Source organism: Alternaria rosae (assembly GCF_020736505.1).
Source record: "Alternaria rosae strain MPI-PUGE-AT-0040 chromosome Unknown BKA58scaffold_1, whole genome shotgun sequence".
Taxonomy (NCBI): Eukaryota; Fungi; Ascomycota; class Dothideomycetes; order Pleosporales; family Pleosporaceae; genus Alternaria; species Alternaria rosae.
The window spans coordinates 2,223,753-2,241,773 of record NW_025763570.1 but is presented as its reverse complement, the minus strand read 5'-3'; the positions used below and the strand labels follow the sequence as shown (position 1 = coordinate 2,241,773).

Sequence of the window (18,021 nt, the reverse complement as noted above, 5' to 3'; positions counted from 1 at the left end):
GGATTCAAGTGGCTTGTCCTTGTGATAGGCCGTGGGAACTGGGGTCGGGCGTTGTCTGAATGTACGGTAGCATCCCGAAGTATTGGTAACAGAATCGTTATCTCTTGGTTGCCACACAAGTGATGTGCAGATACCAAGGGGCGGGGTTCGTGTATAAGATGTCCTTGCTGTGCGCGACCGACTAGGCTGCCTACTCGACTGCTGTTCTACCACCTCTTCGGAATCAGAAGACGCCCTTCATTCTTTCCGCCTGCCCAGAAACTGCCAATCATGGGTGAAGCCGGAGAAATAAAGCACGGCGAGGCCGCTGTTCGCACCACCTCGAGCCCGAACAGCACGCCGTCAGAAGATATTATGCCGCGGCCCACCGTTGCCGAAAAAGAAAAGAAGACGTTCGTGCAGCGAGTACTCACGCCAGGATCAGTATGGCAGATCATTATCGCCGCTGTTCTAGCCATTGCCATTGGGTTGGCAGTCACTACCACCGTGGACGAGGTACCAGACGCAGCCATCACGATACTTGCGATCCCAGGTAACCTTTGGTTGCGCGCATTGAGGGCAGTTGGTATGTTGCGATGGAAACTCTTTGAATGCGTAAGCTGACAACCGTAGTCCTTCCAATGATCGTCACCGCCATGATCCTGGCAATCCAGCGTCTGCGCAACATGACACAGGGAGGCGGTGCAGCGGGTAAACTCGCTCGCTGGACCATTGGCTACTACGTCATCACCACCATTATCGCTGTCGCACACTCTGCCCTATTAGTCGGCCTAGTCTGGAGTAAACTTATGAACCCAGTTTCAGGAAGTGCTCTGGACCTGGACGAAGAAAACAAAGAGCTTGTGGACGAAAGGAAAGAAACTGCCATCCATGATGTCGTCGAAGACATGTTCTTCTCGTTGGTCCCCCAAAATGTCGTCAACGCGCTGGCGACCGATGCCCTTCTTTCGGTACTCGTCACAGCAGTCGTCCTTGGATATGTCATCAAACCAGGAGGCGCAATCCACCGAGCCGTCGAAGAAATCGAAGTTATCGTCCTCAAGGTCATCACTGTTTTGATCCATCTCGCTCCAATTGGTGTATTCTTCTTGATCATGCCAAATCTGTTCCGTCTGGATATTGCTGAGATCGGTGCGAACCTGGGGATTCTCATTGGCGGTACCTTGGTCGGCATGTTCATCCACCTCTTCATCATTATCCCTATTATCTTCTTCGCGTTTACTAGGTCAAACCCGTACACGTTCTGGATGAAGATGAGCCCAGCATGGATTACCGCTTGGGGAACCGCCTCGAGCGCTGCAACCTTGCCGGTTACCATTCGTTGTGTATTGAAGCAGGGTATACCCATTACAGGTCAGTCTCCGTGGTGATTAGTAATTGATCGCGTCCACTGACACCTGGTAGTAACCAAGTTTGCCGTACCCCTCGGATGTTTGATCAACATGGATGGAACTGCGATATATTTTCCGATCGTCGTTGTGTTCTTGGCCGCCACTCAAGGCATTACCCTGAACGCTGCTGATTACATCATTATCATCCTACTCTCAACTCTCGCTTCGATCGGAACCACACCTATTCCAAGTTCGAGTTTGGTTCTGGTTGTCATGATTGCTTCCAGCGTCAATATCCCGATCACCGGAATGTACGCCGTTGTCATCGCTATCGACTGGTTCCTTGACCGCTTCCGAACTGCAATGAACGTCAGTTGCGATACTTTCGCTGCCAAGGTCGTTACGGACATAACGGGGATCAAAGACGAAGATGGCCAGTCGTACGATGAGGCTGAGAATGTCGATCCCAACTCGCTCGGACGGACAGAAGAGTCCAAGGTATAGATGCTGTCTCCCCGATTTTGTAGCTGTCTTGAGAATTTCGAGCTTTCCCGAGCTCAATCATACGTAATGCCATCCTCTTTCATTCATGCTCAAAAGTGTACCTCCTCTGTGTGACTGCGACATAAGATACTCATTTTTTGCGACTGACGGCGTATCGAGCAAAGTGATCGCATCGACAAGCCATGTTGGTATGCCGCATAACAAGCGGACCCCAGATTGCGCGATTTAGGGGCACTGACAAGGCTACGCGAAAACCAAAGACGGCGCAGTGGAAGAGATGAACAATACTGTAGGGTGTGTGTTGCATATGCCATCGCTGCTGACATACGTGCGAACGAAGCCTGAAAACGTGGCCGGTCCGGAAAATTAGCCAGCTCGGAAACGTAGTCAGTCCAGAAAAGTAGCCGGACCATCGCTTTTTTGGATATGGTCGGTGTTCAGGACCGTGTGGTTCGAGAAAGGCGGAACTCGTGGGTGTTTTCGTGATGACGCAGTCAAACGCTTCGTCTTGTGGTCGAGAGGAACCTTGGAAGCTTCGCTCCACTTCGCGCAGATCCTGGCGCGTCAGCTACTTCCCCAGGCATTGTTGCGCCACGAACGCGAGGCACAATCGCGGTATACATGCAACAGAAGATGAACGCGTCTTAGTTGCGACTCACACACGAAATGAGTCTTTTGAATGCTGGAGAAGTAACTGGCATGGAGGGTGGATCCATGTCGTCGCGCCTGATGACGTTCTGATCCAGCACCGTTGAAGGTACGCGTTCTGACCCCTAATCAGTCTTCTCTTCGTCATACAAATTGTCTCTTCATCTCTTCGTCTTCGTCCAAACGCTCAACAGACAGACCAACGGCGATGCTACAACCAACTGATCGCCTCTAGCTTATCACACGGCATATAATGTCGCGACGTAGACAGACGCGTCGGCGACCCTTATTGATTAGCGATTTGTTTGCTTGCAGTTCCGTGCAACCCATGCCACGCACATCTGGAGCAACGCACTTAAAGAAACGCGGTCTACCTATTAGGACTCTCACAACACACCCGCAGCTCACGACTGCAAGCATCTTCGCCTGCGCGGAGCGTTCGTTCATTTATTACGGTCGCTGAGATATTATACGCAACTGAGAGTGCCCATGGCAAAAAAAACAAACCAGAGCGCAACCAAGTTCAAAATTGGACAGTGGCGCTATCCGCAGTCAAGAGACCTTCAAAAACAAGATCAACGACATAGCAAGAGTGCCTCCGGGTTCAAATCGTACTAGACTGAGACTGATAACTAATCCTCATGCTAGCAACAATTTGTTACGACATGTGGTTTGGAGCTCCAAGAGATACAAATTACTGTGAGCACTGGCTACAGGGCCGTTCTTCCACGCACTAGGTTTGCCATAGTTCTTTGTAGGTATTTCCTGGCTTCGAATGTTCTGGAAGACCTGGTTCATGTTGCGGAAGCTCGAATTAGTGCATTTGCACCAATCAGCAATTAGATCGGGTGCTTGGCCATTGCGATCTCAATATATCGTGGGGAAGGCTAATGCGGAGTGCAAGGTGATCTCGTGAGATGGTTCCCCGTGTCCGGAGTGGCATAGCGTCGAAATGCTCAAGAGCCGAAAAGGTACATATGTTTACAATGCGCATGGAATGTTAAGAAGACGCACACAAGCAGAAAGATCGATCAAGATGTTCTGCGGCCTTTCCTCGCTTTTACTGCTAGCTACTAGCACTTCGGCTGCAGTAGTCAGCCGGAAAGCACCCGCTGGCTTCGTCACGACCAAAGGCAACGCCTTCAATATAGACGGAAAGGATTTCTACTTCGCAGGCAGCAATGCCTATTACTTTCCCTTCAACGATGTCAGTATATGCCATTTCTGGTTTGCCACACATACTGAGACTTCACAGCTCCAATCTGATGTAGAAGCTGGTCTCGGCGCCGCGAAGAAGGCTGGGTTGAACGTCTTCAGGACATGGGGCTTTAATGACCGGAACAGAACAACACTCGCGAACGGACTCCCGCATTACGGTGGCGAAGGTGCCGGTCCCAGTCCGAACGTGATGCAGTGGTGGAGCAATGGGACGCAAGAGATCAACCTAGCACCTTTCGACAAAGTCGTCAAGGCTGCCGAGAAAACGGGCATCAAGCTTATTGTTGCTTTGACAAACAATTGGGCTGATTACGGTGGTATGGATGTTTATACGACTAACCTAGGCTACAAGTACCACGATGATGTAAGTCACACAGTTCTTCCGGCACGAAAAATGGACTAATCTAGTCCTTGTTAGTTCTATCATGTCCCAGCCATCAAAAAGGCGTACAAGAAGTATGTCAAGGAGATTGTCAAGCGCTACGCCAAGTCTTCGGCCATCATGGCATGGGAGTTAGCGAATGAACCACGATGCGGTGCTGATGGTGTGCGCAACTTACCTCGCAGCGACGATTGTACCCCCGACCGGATCACCGAATGGATCGATGAGATGAGCACATATGTCAAGTCGCTCGACAAGAACCATCTTGTCACCTGGGGCGGTGAAGGAGGTTTTAATAGACCTAGTGACGATGGATTCTACAACGGTTACGATGGTGGAGACTACGACAAAGAGTTGGCACTCAAGAACATTGACTTCGGTACCTTCCATACTTATCCTGACTGTACGTACATTTCGTTCGAGCCTCAACTCTACTACTTCTTGAGCCCACACTGACTAGATCACTATTCAAAGGGTGGTCAAAGAGCGTCGAATGGGCAAACCAGTGGATCATCGATCATGCCGAAGCCTCTCGTGCCGTGGGCAAGCCAGTCGTGCATGAAGAGTATGGATGGCTGACCGACGACAAGAGGCAAGAGTATCTCAGCAAGACCTCCAACGTTACGAGACTTGAAGCTATCGGACTATGGCAGGCTACCAGTCTGAAGGAGAAGATGCCAGATATGTACTGGCAGTTTGGCTACTCAGGCTACTCCTACGGCAGGAACCACGATGACGGGTTTACTATCTTCTTGGACGATGCGGAAGCCAAACAGCTTGTTTATGAGCATGCGACGAAGGTCAATGCTTTGAACAAGAAGTAAGACGCTGCGCTGTCTGGTTTGTCTCACTCCTATCGCAAAGCAAACAGTTGGTGCTGCATGTAATAGTCCGCTGTCTTCCTGAGAAAGGCTTATGCTTATTCAACATTGCGTCCGAACTAATCGGTGTCTTTATGCTCGTTGATTTGGGTTGCGGAATGTTTCCACAACGTACATATTCGAATACTTTCACTTCCTCCCCCGCGCCACTCGTTATTTCATTCGACATTGTGAACGGAAAAGGTTCCAGCAGCCTGCTCCATTATTGCAGGACTACATCAACGTCCTTATTTGATCCTGCCAAGACGAGTGCGTTGCACTCTTCTTCCGTTCAACTATCCCGCACATTCTCCCAAGACTACAGCCACCTTAATCCATACCATCCTAGGCTTGATATTTTTACACCTAGTGCCAGACCATCTGACACACAGCCAGGAGTCAGCCATCCAGTCTTGTCGAAGATGTGTGGCTTCACATGCATTACATAAAGCGAACGCGCCCACACAGCGCTCTTAACTAAGCTCGACCACACTCTCCTCTGCTCTAATGCGAAAGAAATACACTTGATCCAAGGTTTAGACTGTGCACCCGCCAACTGTGTCCCCACTGACGATACCGAAACCCGGATTGCCGCGGAGAATATCATCTTTGATTACTGCGATGATTGCTGGACCGTAGTACGCGCTGCTAAACCGATAGAGCAAGGTGAGATGGATGATATATTGCAGGCTCATGCGCATGCGAAAGAAGAAGACTAAGGGAATTATGACGAGGATGAGACGGAGCAACTGCGAAGTCTGGCCACTTACCTTAACGAAAAGCATGCTGCTGGTCTAGAGGCCATCCAACAGTTGAAAGCTTTGCCATCAAATCTATCTATGCTTGCTCTCACCACAGATTCCGGGCTCCGCACCTTTCTATGCGCACCAGATGTGGAAGAGCACTTCGTTACATTCAAGTACTGCTCTGAACTCTTTCCAGTCATGGGCAGTTACATTCAGCAGCGTGCTCCAAAGAAGTTGTTTGTAGAGACGTTCTTATATCTGAGCGAAAGAGCGAAGGAGGCAACGGCGATGCTGGAGTGTTTTCAAATCGTTCTCGATTGCCTGCTCAACTACGAACCGTCCCGACATGAAGAACACTTCAACGGTAGCGAAGCCCGCTTGGAGTTCTTCGGCAATACGCTCCAGTGTATGATTACCGGTAGGGATCTTGATGTGCTTCCAATCGCCTTCCGTTTCCATAAAAACAGCTTCGAAGTTCCCGAAGCCACCCTTCAGCAGCTCGAAGCGGTGCAAGATGTTCCACAAGCCCGTAACGAGGAACAGGAGAAGAGCTCTGAGAGAAAGCCATCGCAGAAGGCGCGTGGTATGCTGAACATATATCATCTTGCGTTCCATCCAGAGTCAATGAAAGGTCTACTGGACGATGAACCGTCCCGTAACTTTGAGGCAATACATCTCGCGTTTCCAGAAGACGAAAATGCCATGGGTATAGACGTGGAAGATGAGCAGGACAACAAGCTCGTTTGGAGAGACGGGAAGTCGCACACTACCTTGGCCGTCGTTGAAGCTAAAGATCAGGATGCTGTGAATGACACAGTCGAGAGATCAACAAAGTCTACAGCTGAGCTTCAGACTGAAATGACGAAAACCTCACACCAACCAACAGGAGGCTTTGGTTTCGATTACTCGGATGATGAAGACGACACCCTTGTTCACACTGAAGTGGACGAAACTAAGGCCATCGCGGACAAGAGCCACATCATATCCTCGGACCTGTCACCCTACCTATGCATACCCTCTTCCCCACCTATATCGGCCGCAGAGGATCGACTCCAGTGTAATCCACCTATCTCATCTTCCCCGTCCTCTCCATCCCTTCCAACACTCCCGCACAATCACAGAGAAGCGAAGACGAGTAAACCCAACAGCGGCTCCTCCTCACCATCATCTCGTAAGCGTAAGGCGTTATCAAGCGATACACACGAAGACACAAAAAGTGTTAGCAGTGACGAGGAAGAAGATGAGGAGAAAAACCACTCCGACCCTCCCGTAAAGCAAAATTGCAGAAACAGTCTCTCATCCAACATTTCTTCTTCTCGATCTACAACGTCTGTAGAAGCGAAGGTGCGCATCTCTCCATCAGCGCCACCATCGCCGTTGGGTGACCTACGTCATCTATCATCTTCGCCTGCATCTACAGATAGTTCGTCTTTGTCTTCTGCGCCGCCTTCAGCGGACTCTGTGTTACTATCGCAACGACCTCCTGCGCCCCTTCCGCCACAGCCAACGCCACCACAGCGGCGCATGCAGACGCGTGCCATGACGCGCGATGCAAGTAATGCTGCGAAACCGCTGGCTCCGGTACCTACGAAGGAACGACAGTGACTGGGTAGCTAGGTAGAGGTCAGTGTCATTGTGGGAGAACGAGGGGCCTAAATAGAAAAGTGGGACTGGAGAGAAAAGGCTGATTCCGGGTAGAGATCTGATACATGAGTGTTGTCGCAGCGAAAGTTTGTACATCGTGTTCCGTCGATCCTTGACCTATACTGCGTTACAGATAGTTTGTATGATGTTTCCATCTATTCAGTCACCAAGAATTTCAATCGGGTAGACGCGGGAACTCATCTCCAAGAGGAACAGCCAAGCTTTTGTGGGGTATCAAACGTCCTACTACGCCGCGAAGAAATCACGCGCATGTATTAGATGTGGTGTCGTATAGTCCACAAGGACTTTTTGCAAAGGCGGTGAACCATCACGAAGACTAGAAATTGCAGACGTAGCTCATTCAGAGTCGTCACCTCCGCTGTCGCCGCTCTTATCATCCTCCTCGTCTTCCGACTGGCCCTGGACATCGTCGTCATCATCGTCATCGTCGTCGTCGTTATCATCGCCGCCAGCCTCTTCCTCGCTATCATCTTCCAGTACAACCTTCTGCTGTGGTACAGGTCTTGCTGCTGCCCTTCGGCTTGGCCGACCCGTAGCTGTGACTTCACTTGTCTTTCCCCATGCCGCCTCGCCCTCTTTGATTGCCTCGAGATCTTTCGCAAACTCCCTCTGCTCCTTGATCTTGGCTGCCTTTTCAACTGAGTATTTGCCATCCATACCCACATCCTTTAGCCAGCCCTTGAGCACGCGGATCTTATCTTTCGAGGTGTCACACTGGGAGAGTTCGGGGTCGCGCGACCAAACTTTTCGGATGCCGCACTTCACGAGCCAGCCTTGGAGTCGCTTGACTTCGGCAGTGTCGGGATCATCCTCGGTCTTCGCTTTGGGCGCCGCTTTCGGTTTCGCTGGAGCCTTTTCTTTCTTGCCCTTCGTTGCAGGGGCTTTCTTCTTCTTCTTGGGCTCCTCGTCTATAACGCTGGACAGATCACTGTCCGATACGTCGCCCTTTGTTTCTGCCTTCTTCACTGGCTCAAGCTCGCCATCGCTCTCATCCTCGACCGCGGCGCTGGGTCTGGACGTTGGCTTCGGCGCATCCTCCTCATCCGAGTCTTCTGTCACAGTCTTCTTCCCCCGCCGTACTAGCTTCTTGGGTGGCTCGCTCTCTGCATCGGATATCTCGGCGGGTGGTTTTGAGAGCTCAGCTTCAGACTCTTCGGACTCGGTCTTCGCGCGCTTCTTGGGTTTCTTGGCAGGTGCCGCAGCCTTGCGCTTGACGCCTCGGGCGTTGTCGGTGGCAGCTTTAGTCTTCTTTTCCGCGGGCTTCGCTTTGGGTTTGGAGGCGGCTTTCTTGGGAGTAGGCTGTGGTGAGGGCTCATCGGAGCAGAACTTTTCCTACGTATGTTTAGAAACTGTTCAGAAATTGGAAGTCGGGATTCATACCACTGCATCTACAATGGCTTTCTGGGACTTTTCCTTCCAAGTCGAGTCTGTCTTGAAGAAACCCTCATCTAGGGCTAGTTCCTTCTCTGCGCGCGCCCGAACGCGCTTCACAGTCAGATCCTCGCTTTTTCCAGATTTGTGTATCGCGATAACAATGTCGCGCAGTTTGTTTGAAATGGTCGCCTCAGAGGGCCGGTCTGCTCCAGAATCCGACATGGTGGACAGCGCGTTCAAAGATGGTGTTGATGATCGACGGCCGTACGCGATAGACGCGGCGGTTAGGGCAGGCACGTCGCCGGTAGCGTACACGTGATTCCGCGGAGACACCCAATGGCGTCAAGTAGCATCAAGGCCTGCGGGGAATTTGTCGTGTCGAGCCACGGCCAATGTATCAGTTGAACCTCGAATTCTTCCTGCTGATCGCATCGGCAGCATGGTATTCCCAATGCAAATGCCCATAGCTGATGCTGGGCGCCGCCCTTTGACGCTGAGTTGGTCTGTGAGCGCCCCGCGTCCGTTGGGTTGGGCAGCTCCACGACCGACGTCACATTTATTCGCAAGTTTCACACAGACACCGCCAGCTTCATTCAGTGTTTTCCAACACGGCCTACACCTGTCAGCGACCAAGCTGCATGCCGCCAGTCCCGACCGCCCCTAGCCCCGGTCATCTTTAACTTTAGCATCTGCCCAGGTAGTAACTGCGCCCTGCCGTCTGCCAACTCTGGTCGCTTGAGCTCGGAACCTGCGAGAAGCCGCCTCCACCTTCGAGCGGGCCTTGATCTATTATCATTCTTTCGTCACGCCAGCACCACAATTAAAATAACTGATTCCTCCCCCCTCGCGCCAAAGGAAACCTACCCACACCGCCTACTCACCGACCCCAGCCACGTTGCGGAGGTGAATGCTGACCTCGCCCAAACCCTACGCCGCAGATAAATTCCCTGTCAGGAGTTTCGCGACTCAACCACCTTACAACCCCCACTATCCAACAATACGTCCATATCCACAGCCAAGATGCCTGACGCGCCCACAACCCTCAAGCAGCCCGAGTCGTCGGAGGGACGCCTGCTGCTTGTGTCAAATCGACTGCCCATCACCATCAAGCGCTCCGATGAGGGCAAGTACGACATGTCCATGTCCTCGGGAGGACTGGTCAGCGGCTTGAGCGGACTCTCCAAGACCACCACCTTCCAGTGGTATGGCTGGCCCGGACTTGAAGTCCCCGAGGACGAGACAGAGACGTTGAACGACCAGCTCAAGGAGAAGTACAACGCGGTACCTGTCATGCTCGATGACGAGCTCGCAGATAGGCATTACAACGGATTCTCAAGTGAGATTACCTACATAGAACCATATCGCTGCAAGCACTAACGATTGTAGACGAGATCATGTGGCCGCTCTTCCACTACCACCCCGGTGAGATTACCTTCGACGAGTCCGCTTGGGACGCCTACACCGAGGCAAACCGCCTGTTCGCAAAGGCCGTCGCAAAGGACGTACAAGACAACGACATGGTCTGGGTGCACGACTACCACCTGATGCTCATGCCCGCTATGTTGCGCGAGGAGCTCGGCAATACCAAGAAGAATGTCAAGATTGGCTTCTTCCTGCACACACCTTTTCCCAGTTCCGAGATCTACCGAATCCTCCCCGTCCGCAATGAGATTCTGCTCGGCGTTCTCCACTGCGACCTCATTGGCTTCCACACATACGACTACGCTCGTCATTTCCTGAGTAGTTGCTCGCGCATTCTGTAGGTATCAGCCCAAGGACAGAATTCGCATTTACTAACTCAAATCAGGGGACTTGCCACAACACCAAACGGAGTCGAGTTCAAGGGCAAGGTCGTTACCGTCGGCGCTTTCCCCATCGGTATCGATCCCGAGAAGTTCGACGAGGGTCTCCAGAAACCCAAGGTACAAGAGCGGATAGCAGCCCTGGAGAAGAAGTTCCAAGGTGTGAAGCTCATCGTAGGTGTTGATCGCCTCGACTACATCAAGGGTGTACCACAGAAATTGCACGCTCTCGAGGTCTTCCTCACAGAGCATCCCGAATGGATCGGCAAGGTCGTGCTTGTACAAGTCGCCGTTCCTTCTCGACAAGACGTCGAGGAGTACCAGAACCTCCGTGCAGTCGTCAATGAGCTTGTTGGTCGCATTAACGGCAAGTTCGGCACTATCGAGTTCATGCCCATCCACTTCATGCACAAGTCGGTCTCTTTCGACGAGCTTATTGCGCTCTACGCTGTCTCAGATGTCTGTCTCGTGTCTTCGACACGTGACGGCATGAACCTGGTGTCCTATGAGTACATCGCGACACAGGAGAAGCGACACGGTGTCATGATCTTGTCCGAGTTCACTGGTGCTGCACAGAGCTTGAACGGCAGTCTTATCGTCAACCCATGGAACACCGAGGAGTTGGCGGATGCTATCCATGACGCAGTCACCATGGGCGATGAGCAGCGCAGTCTAAACTACCAGAAGCTCTCGAAATACGTCCGGAAATACACTAGGTAGGTACCCATGATCACGTTTCGACCGACACGTTCTAACTTCACATAGCGCATGGTGGGGCGAGTCGTTTGTCACCGAACTTAGAAGGATCTCGGAGACGCCAGACCGCAAAGTACACTTCGCCAATGCTCCGGTTGCGGGAGTTGATGACGCTACAAAGACTGCTGGTGAGACGAGCTCAGAGCTACCGATTCGCCAGGAGACCAGCAACAAGGACAAAGAGTCAGACCCGGCCGCAGCAGTCAATGCTCAATAGGAGACTGCGGATGGCGCTCTTGCCTAATAGGCCATGCGCTCTGCGGTTAGCATCTCTGATTCTCATGATGGATGAATACATGTAACGAAAGCTCGGCGTGATGGTTGTCGCTTGGGTTAGACGATTGAAGAATGTTTCCATTCTCACAGTACCCCCTCAATTAGTAGATCTTCTTACCTAGAAGCTGTAGTGGAAACATCACTGCAGCAACAATATACCCCTTCTACAGACAAGCCTACACCTCTTATTTACCATGATATCTGAGTGCCGCAGGTGATCTGGGAGCTTTGTGAGGAACCTTGGAAAGAATATACATGGGCGGTGGATGTTCCTGCCTTCGATTGTCCCTGCCAAGCCATTAGTGCGTCATCATTCGCTCTTGCAAACCTCCCACCTCCCATTTTCGCGTCTTCTGCTGTCCAACTCTCCTCACGCCGACAAGAAGACTTCCATCGACAGCCTTGGAAACAATTAGCGACGCATCCAATTTTACGCGTTAATACGAACCTGTCTTTAATGTTGGCGCACGAAACACAATCACAAGATACCACAATGGAGCGACCCGCATGTTTCATTTGGGGTCTGACTACCTCGGTATGGCGCTGACATGACCAGATCTCGGCAGTCGACGTACTCAGCACCGCCTGTCTATCACTCAATTACAGCGTCAGAAAGCTCAAGCACTACGAGTCGAACAACGCGTACATGTGCAACTGTTGCGTTGACTCAGAAGAAACGCCCGACACCCTTTTCAGATAACATCAGTCCATCCAGATACCGCCATTCACTGCTTCATCAACCGCCAAGTTACCGCATGAACTACCATCCTCACTTCTGCTTGAACGTCGGTGCCTCCCATCCGTACGCACGAGCTAGTCGACGTCCATACCGTCTGGCCAACGTCAACGGCACTTCTCCGCTCGGATGCGACTCGTGGAACTGAATCCCACGTTCCGCAAAATACGCAGGGTCCTCGCGTATGGCCCAAGCATGATCTTTGATACTGTGCAGTACCGTTGAGATCAGATGTCGGATGCGCGTACAATTTCGCATACCTCGCGCACAGTACTCGGCCTTGATGTCTGCATCTGTGAGGCTACTGCTAACGTATTCACGAGACGGTAAGCTCGGTGGCTGGAATGGGACCGATCTAATATCAGCTAGAATCCTGTCGCTGGGGATCTCGTGCATGATATTTACGCAGCAGGTTACGAGGACTTCCAACAGACCAGCTTGAATGCGAAGTATCTGCAAGCCTGGTCCCAGAAGACATACGGATCGCAACCCATTAACAGCGATGCGTTAGGGTTCTGTCGGGTCCGTAACGGCGCCATACATCTCCGTTCTATACACCTTTTCCTCGGGGTCCTGGTCTGCGAATGATATGCTGGGAAGAGCCCATTGCTTCGGGCCAGACCGTGGTGAAGCTGCTGGTGAAAAGCTGAGCTCCGAGGTAGCGAAAGTGGAAGGGCGGTTGTGGGCTCGGGCTTTGATCAACTCCAGCAGGGACTTCGCATCTGACAAGTCTTCCAGATTGATATAAGGCCATAGTTCTTCGAAAATGTATGGCTGCATCGCGCTTCTGCATGTGCAATTACTGCAATAGAAGTGCGGATCGTCCATCTCAGGTCGATGTGTGGCAGCGATGTCGGGACGTACGGCGCAAAGTAGTTCTCGGCGCTTCGCTGGCGACTTTTTTTTCTCCACCGAGCCGATATAGTTGCTCCATGTTGCTTATCGATCGCGTTGAGGTAGAAGAAACCGCTGTAGATGTCATAGCTAAGGTCCTTAGCTGTGCTGTTCACCAAGTCTAATGGCAAGTCGAGCTCAGCGCCATCAGCAGCTAGGATACCAAGGATGGTATCGACATCGCGCATCTTTGCGAATCTGTGACTGCGTCAGTATACTGGGCGCGATCCGAAAGAAGGAAACATACATGATTCGTGTATCGTTGTGTGCAGTATTGACAGAGTCTGACCGCGTCGGCGACTGTCGTTCGTACGCCGCCAATGGGAAAAATTGCTTGTGCTTGCGGTGGAAGAGCGGATGTAGAACGCTAAGGCGAGGGAGGCCTTTAGCAAACGCAAACAGTGTGGCGCTATGACCTCCAGTGGCTTGACTGTGCGAAGCGCAAGTTGAGCGTCAGTACACTTTTGATACTGCTGATCAATCAACACACCAGCCTGATGGTTCGGTAGCTATCAGATGTCTTCATTGTATTGGTCTTGAATTCATCACAGTCATATACCGCCACGTCCATCAGGTGGATTGCTTCGTGACTTGCCCTCAACTAGCTACTGTTCCGCTCCATCCTTCTCAGAGGACATACCCGTCATATTACGCGCATAGTTGATAACTAGACCGTTCATGTTCGCTGTGCGCTTGATCATTCTTCTCTTATAGTTGATGGTCACATAAACTAGTCTGAATGCAGTCAAGACGTTCTTTCCGCTTTTCTGCGATCACCCATGTCGTACAACATGGGTGCAAACACTATCTGGGGAAAGAGATCCCCCAATAGATTGGATTATCGTCTATGGGCTAGCATGCTCGGTTTAAGATATTCCCTCGTTGCAGCATAGTTGTAGGAACTCCTATTAGAATGCATCATGATGCATGGGTATGGTGTGAATTTTGGAAGTTGGGAGTGACCCGTGGACTGGTCACGATCATCATACGTCATTGCATTACCATGAGATATAACTTGTACGGACTGACAGCTTCTCATATACCCTCGGTTAAGCTACATATGTAGCGTAGCCAACACAATGACTTGCCAAACCGCTCTCACTTCCTCACCTGCCGCTGCGCTCGCTCAGTGAAAGCAGCGCTCTTTCCCGTCCAGTCCTATACGAGCCTTTAGCTAACATTCCCAGCTGTCCCTGTCAGCCTTCTACACCCCCCATCTGCTATTACAAACATCTTCAGGATGAAGTACCTCAGTATCATCATCACCCTGGCGGGCCTAGTCACAAGCGCTATCAGCTCCGTCGTACCACATGGCATACTGCCCGACTGCACCAACCACAACAATGGAGCCTGCATTCCCTCGCCTGCACAGTGCATAGAAGTCGAACTTCAGTGTTTAACTACTCTCTACCACGGCTACGACGGCATAGACATTTGCAAGCACGGAAGATGGGAGGCACGCGACACATGTCGCTGCACCGATACGCCATCACCTCAGTGCGTCGATGCTTTGCTCTCTTCCCGCGACGACACCCTAGACCGCCGATGCGAGGAAGGCGTGCCAAAATGTATGTTACGGGAGAATAACGGGAACGGAGGCGTGCTCTTCAGGTGCAAAGACGGGTTCTGGAAAACGGTTATGCGTTGTCGGCCTTCTGAGCGTTGTCATGATGGAGAGCTGGCTACTTGTTCGTGGCTCAGTGCAGCTTAGAGGGCTAGCTAGTGGAGGGGTTTTGGCTGTTGTCAAAAATGTGCGTGTTGTTTGTCGCTGAAGTCGGAAGGCTCAATGGCCGTATGAACGCTGGGAGTTAATCTCGCAATATATGTCTACTTGCTCCACAGCTATAGCAATGCATGAATAGGTGGGGAAGTAACCGCTTTATCACTCTATAGTATTCTCATGACTCTACTATGAACAGGAATCGAAGAATGCTATCATCATCTCAAGGTATTGCTACATCCCACCACTCTCCAAACGCCATCGACACATACTTCTCATTGCATACAACCCACAATTTACATGTTCGCCAACAAGTACCTCAAACCAGCCCACATCTCCTCACCACTCGGTAAGATCTGCGCAGCCGGCAGGACGAATCCGTAGTTACCGGTATCCCTCAACTCAACAGTCATGGAGTAGTTCGCCTTAGCAACCTCGAAAGCGTAGTCTACAGAGTCGCCGCTAACCTGGTAGATGGTGTTGCAGATTGGTCCTCCTGTAAACGTAGTTCCGTGCACAGCCTTGACAGCAGCGATGGCGCCCTTGGTAAGGGAAGCATACTTGGAGGAGTTGGGAACGACGCCTGAGCAGGTGTAGCCGTAGGGGTACATCCAGAGCTGGCTGTAGGCGTGGATGTCCATGTATAGCGCGATTCCTCGGCCGGCGGCTAGGCTGTCGAGTTGGGCCTTGAGTAGCTTAGTCTCTACACCGTCGCCTGCAGATGGGCCCTTATAATCTTGTGCGCAGGGGGAGGTCGACGCGCCTTGGGGTAGGTCCCAGTGGGATGGCCAGTTACGGTTGATGTCACGACCAACGCAAGACGCTGAGGGAGTGCTCTGGCGGTTCTTGCGCCACAAACGGTCGGCTGACTGGGTGTAGGCGAAGCCATCTGGGTTCACGATGGGGAAGATGTAGAAGTCGTACGAGTTCTTGAATCCGGCCGTAGTGGAGTCGGTAGATGTGAGGAGCTGGTATGCAGCGTATTCGACGACCATTGTTGTGATCCATTCTCGTGCGTGTACTGTACCGTGCCACACTACAGCTCTCTTGGATCCCTTGCCGCCGCTGCCCCAGATGTGGATACCTTTGATGTCGCGGCCTTCAACCGATTTGCCAGCAGAGACTACTTCAGCGTTGTTTGGGTACGCCTTGGCAAGGTCGGTGATCCATTGCATATGATCGGCAATCGAATGGTAGGCGTTGAACCAAGAAGCACTTGGTGCTGCACCGGCTGGAGTCTACATTAGAACAAAAACGAAAATTTACAAAATTCCTACGGCAATGTAGACTTCAAGGGTATTTTTTCCTTGGATGATATGGGGCAAACGTACCGGCATATACGCTAACGGTTTGCTCGTCTGCAATAGAACGGCCAAGGTTGTCGTGCATGACCTTGGTCTATTAAGTTGTTAGTGCCAAGAAAACACCAGGCTAAGACAAGAAAGATGTCATAGCCAGGAGGATACATACTGCCGCAAAGTTAGCTAAACATCTTCAAAAGTATTCGTGGAGGCTACTTTACCCTCTATATCCTTGGTAGACGCCTCGAAGTCTTTGACTGCCGTAGGTGGTACCATAACGTCAATCACATCGCTGGATGTTGGCTTGCCCTTCCACAAGTCAAGTGAAAGCTTGCTCATGACATCGTCGATTTTGGCAGCTTTAGAACCGACATTGACGCGGTACACCTTCCAGTCATCGTAGTTGACCTTCTTTGTGTTGACTGTGGCCGCAGACGCAAGGCCTAGAGAGGCAAGGGCGATGTTGAGGAGCTTCATTGCCACGAACGAATAGCAGTAAAGATGAAGGAGGAGAAGCGTAAAGACTCGGAGCAAAGGCACCAGCTATGCTATATAGTCTCAAGCAAGAGATGTCCCACTCATTCAGTTACTTCGGTATACAAAGTGTAATCATTCGTTGAAGGCGAATCTTGGCGTTTGATTGCTTGATCTTGGCGTTTGTGTACCTACTGGTTTAGGCAGTTCGCTGGCTATGGCCCCTGCTGATCCCGTCTAGGCGCATGATGCTTGGGTCGCCTTCGAGCTTATCGTGGCCTTGGGATATTAATTACATGCCTTTTGTTCGGAGTGTACCATGTTCGTGGAATCAGCTTCCTGGGCGAGCGTTTGCCCCGTGGGAGGTTAATGCCAGTGGGGCAGGTGGGCTGCGGGGCGCTACTACCACTACGTTTGTCGCAGGGCTTGAAGTCTACAATAGCAGGAAAACGAGATTTAACGAAACCTTCCAGGCAATGTAGACTTCTGGGTTGTTTGTATCATTTTCCATAAGAGGTAGGTGTTCAGCGTTTGCCGTAAATGGGGCGGTCACGCATTGCTCTTTGCATGATCTTCTCTCTCTTGAGTTAAGCAGAATGCTAGGGACGGGATCGGCGCGAATCTGGGGATCTTTGCGACCTTCCGCATCTGCATTGGAGGAGCCGGGACTAGCCGTCTAGTGTCGGCATCGAGCAAAGGTCGAGCGGTCATTTGATGTGGTATTCGATCGACTCCGCACCGTCGTTGTGTATCCAGCCAACACCGGGCATTTAATGTGTAACAAGATGAGATGAAGGAATGCGACAGGAAGCCGCGAGCTTCCCGAGGTCCGCTGTGGGGTGTGTCCACGTGACGTATTGGCGATGCCCTAAGGAATATCGAAAGCAACTCTTTTGCATGACGTCTTTTTGCGCGCGGCGAATCCGAACGATCTTCATTCATCTCGCCAGGCATCTTGGGGCGCATTTGAAAATGAGGTTTTCGGTCTTGACGGCACTTTTTTGGTCCAAAGCTCGCAGTGCAGTCGATTTCCCTCAACCAGCTCACAAATCTGCATTGATTTAAGAGCAATAGCGATAGAATTTTCTGTGCAGAGAAACTCGCAGTGATGCAACCGCAAGACGCGTACGCTATGAGAAAATGCCATTATGGGCGAATCGCTACAACCCTCATCGTAATCATTCGCTAAACAACGTCAGAGTGAACCTTGGTAGAGCCAATGCGAGAACCGAAAAAGACTTTTAGCTGAATGCCACTCGCCATGTTTAGATCTCTTTCACACAATCTTATGTCCATTTTCCTCAAACGCCTTCATTACCGACAATGCCGCATCC

The 18,021-nt window shown here is 51.4% G+C and overlaps 7 protein-coding genes across 7 annotated transcripts; 4 read left to right on the top strand and 3 right to left on the bottom strand.

Annotated features, from left to right (window-relative positions):
- Window positions 1-270: 270 nt before the first annotated feature.
- On the top strand, window positions 271-2,320 carry BKA58DRAFT_350752 (excitatory amino acid transporter 1; the record flags this gene model as incomplete). Its single annotated transcript, XM_046168528.1, has 3 exons — window positions 271-565; window positions 613-1,353; window positions 1,405-2,320. The coding sequence occupies 3 exons, from the start codon at window positions 271-273 to the stop codon at window positions 1,833-1,835; spliced, it is 1,467 nt and encodes a 488-aa protein (XP_046031009.1). The 3' UTR covers window positions 1,836-2,320.
- Window positions 2,321-3,519: 1,199 nt separating this feature from the next.
- On the top strand, window positions 3,520-4,907 carry BKA58DRAFT_305290 (glycoside hydrolase superfamily; the record flags this gene model as incomplete). Its single annotated transcript, XM_046167055.1, has 4 exons — window positions 3,520-3,690; window positions 3,739-4,065; window positions 4,120-4,486; window positions 4,558-4,907. The coding sequence occupies 4 exons, from the start codon at window positions 3,520-3,522 to the stop codon at window positions 4,905-4,907; spliced, it is 1,215 nt and encodes a 404-aa protein (XP_046031008.1).
- Window positions 4,908-5,811: 904 nt separating this feature from the next.
- Window positions 5,812-7,492, top strand: BKA58DRAFT_446550 (uncharacterized protein). Its single transcript, XM_046174192.1, has one exon. The coding sequence runs from the start codon at window positions 5,888-5,890 to the stop codon at window positions 7,292-7,294; it is 1,407 nt and encodes a 468-aa protein (XP_046031007.1). The 5' UTR covers window positions 5,812-5,887; the 3' UTR covers window positions 7,295-7,492.
- BKA58DRAFT_13994 (uncharacterized protein) lies at window positions 7,493-8,988 on the bottom strand. The gene is made up of 2 exons (XM_046164565.1): window positions 8,735-8,988; window positions 7,493-8,686 (listed from the first exon to the last, which is right to left on the bottom strand). Exons 1-2 carry the CDS (start codon window positions 8,948-8,950, stop codon window positions 7,691-7,693), a joined length of 1,212 nt encoding a protein of 403 aa, XP_046031006.1. The 5' UTR covers window positions 8,951-8,988; the 3' UTR covers window positions 7,493-7,690.
- A 410-nt stretch (window positions 8,989-9,398) lies between these two features.
- Window positions 9,399-11,360, top strand: BKA58DRAFT_13989 (glycosyl transferase). The gene is made up of 3 exons (XM_046164563.1): window positions 9,399-10,064; window positions 10,115-10,487; window positions 10,536-11,360. The coding sequence occupies exons 1-3, from the start codon at window positions 9,749-9,751 to the stop codon at window positions 11,248-11,250; spliced, it is 1,404 nt and encodes a 467-aa protein (XP_046031005.1). The 5' UTR covers window positions 9,399-9,748; the 3' UTR covers window positions 11,251-11,360.
- A 1,445-nt stretch (window positions 11,361-12,805) lies between these two features.
- On the bottom strand, window positions 12,806-13,872 carry BKA58DRAFT_433894 (uncharacterized protein; the record flags this gene model as incomplete). Its single annotated transcript, XM_046173230.1, has 4 exons — window positions 12,806-13,085; window positions 13,163-13,390; window positions 13,440-13,622; window positions 13,802-13,872. The coding sequence occupies 4 exons, from the start codon at window positions 13,870-13,872 to the stop codon at window positions 12,806-12,808; spliced, it is 762 nt and encodes a 253-aa protein (XP_046031004.1).
- A 1,215-nt stretch (window positions 13,873-15,087) lies between these two features.
- Window positions 15,088-17,024, bottom strand: BKA58DRAFT_328561 (uncharacterized protein). The gene is made up of 3 exons (XM_046168124.1): window positions 16,436-17,024; window positions 16,244-16,310; window positions 15,088-16,143 (listed from the first exon to the last, which is right to left on the bottom strand). The coding sequence occupies exons 1-3, from the start codon at window positions 16,688-16,690 to the stop codon at window positions 15,209-15,211; spliced, it is 1,257 nt and encodes a 418-aa protein (XP_046031003.1). The 5' UTR covers window positions 16,691-17,024; the 3' UTR covers window positions 15,088-15,208.
- Between the last annotated feature and the right edge of the window lie 997 nt (window positions 17,025-18,021).